Genomic DNA, 2,820 nt, shown 5'->3' on the forward strand with positions numbered 1-2,820 from the left:
CCCAAGTTGCGCGCATGCGCGATCTCCAGTCTTCAGCGCAACTTCCGTGGACAAAGGAATGCAAGTCAGTCTGCCCAAAGGATCTCCGCCCTGTCCAGCGCCCAGTTCCATCCCAAAGTGTTTCCTATTTAAAATGCCCACCGACTCGGGATGGCACGCCCCAGCCTTTTTCTCCCTTCCCCCTCGGTTCCGCCTTTCCTCCTCCTGCTCCTCCTTGTCCCCTGACTCCCTCCTCCTCTTCCGGCCCGCCCGCTCTCTCTCCCTCCTCCTCCGGCCCCGCCCATTCATCCTCTCTCTCTCTCTCTCTCTCTCTCTCTCTCTCTCTCTCTTCTCTCTCTCTCTTCTCTCTCTCTCTCTCTCTCTCTCTCTCTCTCTCTCTCTCTCTCTCTCTCTCTCTCTCTCTCTCTCTCTCTCTCTCTCTCCCCCCCCCCCCCATCTCCCCCTTCTCTTTAGGCCCGCCCCCGCCCTGGTCTACGGGGCCAGGATGACGTCAGCCCAGCGCCGGCCAATGAGAGCGAGCTTCGCGCCGCGGGAGCGCGTCCGGGCGGCGGCGGCGCGCTCGAGGGGCCGGGGAGCTATGGCGGTTGCCGGGGTGGGCTCCCTCAGCAGCGTGGTGGGCGGCAGCGGCGGGGCCGGCGGCTCGGGCGCCGGGCACGACGCGGGGGACTTCTTGGCCCGCTACAGGCTGGTGTCCAACAAGCTGCGGAAGCGCTTCCTGCGCAAGCCCAACGTATCGGAGGCCGGCGAGCAGTTCGGGCAGCTGGGCAAGGAGCTGCGGGCTCAGGACTGCCTGCCGTACGCCGCCTGGTGCCAGCTGGCCGTGGCACGCTGCCACCAGACGCTCTTCCACGGGCCCGGCGAGGCGCTGGCCCTCACCGAAGCGGCCCGCCTCTTCCTGCGGCAGGAGCGCGAGGCCCGTCTGCGCCTGGCCTGCGCCGCCGCCTACGGCGAGCCCCTGCAGGCGGCCGCCAGCTGCTTCGCCTTCGCCGTGCGCCTGCACCTGGAGCTGGGCCAGCCGGCCGCGGCCGCCAGCCTGTGCCTGGAACTGGCCGGCGCCCTGCGCGCCCTGCAGCAGCCGGGCCCGGCCGCCGTGCACTTCGAGCGCGCGGCCGAGCTGCAGTTGCCGCTGCTGCCGCTGGAGGCGCTGCTGGCGCTGGGCGACGCCGCCTCCTGCAAGCTGCTGACGCGGGACTACGACGGCGCCTTGGAGCTCTTCACTCGAATGCAACTGCTGGCTCGGGAGCGAGCAGCTGGGGGCGGCGGCGGGGCTGGGCCCGCTGGGGCTGGGGGCGGCGGGGGCGCCCCCGCGGCCAGGTCTGGCGGGCCCGGCCAGCCGGGCGCCTTTCTGGACGTGCTGGTCCAGTGTGAGGTGTCCCGAGTGCTGCTGCTGTTGCTGCTGCAACCCCCGCCACCCAAGCTGCTGCCCGAGCACGCTCAGACCTTGGAGAAGTACTGCTGGGAGGCCTTCGACGGCCACTGCCAGGACAGCAGCTGCCCGCTGCCCGAGGAGCTCTTCTTGCTGCTGCAGTCCTTGGTCATGGCCTCCCACGAGAAGGACCTGGAGGCAATGAAAGTGTTGCAGGGGGAGCTCTGGCCACTGCTCAGTGCTGATCAGAACCACCTGCTGCACCTGATCCTTCAGGAAATGATTGCCCCTTCGGGGCAGGGCATTTGATGGCTACCCCTCCCTGGCTACCCCTCCCTGCCAGCCCCGTCTCTCAGGCTCGGTGGGTGCTCTGCCCTCAGTGGCTCAAGGAGAACTAACTTGTCGCAGCCACCGGTCAGCATCGAGAAGACCAAAGGAGATCTCTCTGAATGCCTCCCCCCTTCCATGTTAGTTAGCCCTACTTTGCATCCAATCAGGAAATAAGAAAGAAGCAATGGGTGAGCCACTCTGTCCATCACATTGAATACTTCAAACTTTTGGAGCCAATTTCAGTGCCATCCTTGTAGAACTGGTGAGAACAGAGTGGGAACTTCACCTCTTGGACCCTGCAGTGCTTTCCATTTCCCATTCACTCCTCTCCTCTGAGCTTATTATGTATTTCACCTCCTTCTAAGGAAAATCGTTATCTGACTACCAAGTGTTTGAATCCCTGGCTAGGCCTAAGTGAGGAAATCGCCTCTTTTGACTTTGCTTAATCGGATTTTCATTCTTTGTAATTATCAGCTGGAATCAAGCAAAAAGGTTTAGCCAGTTCTTTTGCTGGTCACTTGTCACCCCAATCTTGATATTTTCACTTGTCATTTTGGGTTCTTACTGATTACCTGATAGTGCTTTTTTCAAATGTTACTTTTTCTCTGGGTACCCCCTTTGTGAAATGGGAATAAAAAATAATACCCTTATCTGAATATTGTCTCTGGAGGACCCCCCTTAGGATTTGTTTGTCTAATGCACTGTATCCCTCATAGGCAGTATTTGTAGTAGCTTGTTAGTTTCTAACCCATATCAATGTGCAAGCCAAATCTTAGTATTTATAGTAGGGTACCTTTCTGAAGTTAACTTATTACATTTAACCCACATCTGTGAAGTTGTAGTATTTATGTATCTGCAAGATAGTATGCATTAAAGGTGACTTTTAAAAATGAAACACAATCCAGTAATTGTGTATGACAGTGTGGAGCAGTGGGAAGAGTGTTGGGTTTGGAGTCTGAGGACTTGGGGCCTGGCTGTGCCTGTGTGACATTGGGCAACTCCCTTCTCTGGGCCCCAGTTTGCCTTCTGTAGGACAAGAAGGCTAAGGTCCCTTCTTGCTGGAAACTTAGGATCCTATTATAATCTTTATGGTCGGGGCCAGATATTCACTAGAACAGATGTTA

At 58.7% G+C, this 2,820-nt stretch overlaps 1 protein-coding gene across 1 annotated transcript; it reads left to right on the forward strand.

The window, feature by feature from the left end:
• The first annotated feature begins 432 nt into the window (after positions 1 to 432).
• On the forward strand, positions 433 to 2,596 carry LOC110200361 (40-kDa huntingtin-associated protein-like). Its single transcript, XM_020975658.2, has one exon. The coding sequence runs from the start codon at positions 485 to 487 to the stop codon at positions 1,673 to 1,675; it is 1,191 nt and encodes a 396-aa protein (XP_020831317.1). The 5' UTR covers positions 433 to 484; the 3' UTR covers positions 1,676 to 2,596.
• The last annotated feature ends 224 nt before the right edge of the window (positions 2,597 to 2,820 follow it).

The sequence above is a fragment of the Phascolarctos cinereus genome, unplaced genomic scaffold, assembly GCF_003287225.1.
Source record: "Phascolarctos cinereus isolate Bilbo 61053 unplaced genomic scaffold, phaCin_HiC Scaffold_8;HRSCAF=390, whole genome shotgun sequence".
In the NCBI taxonomy this organism is placed as follows: Eukaryota; Metazoa; Chordata; class Mammalia; order Diprotodontia; family Phascolarctidae; genus Phascolarctos; species Phascolarctos cinereus.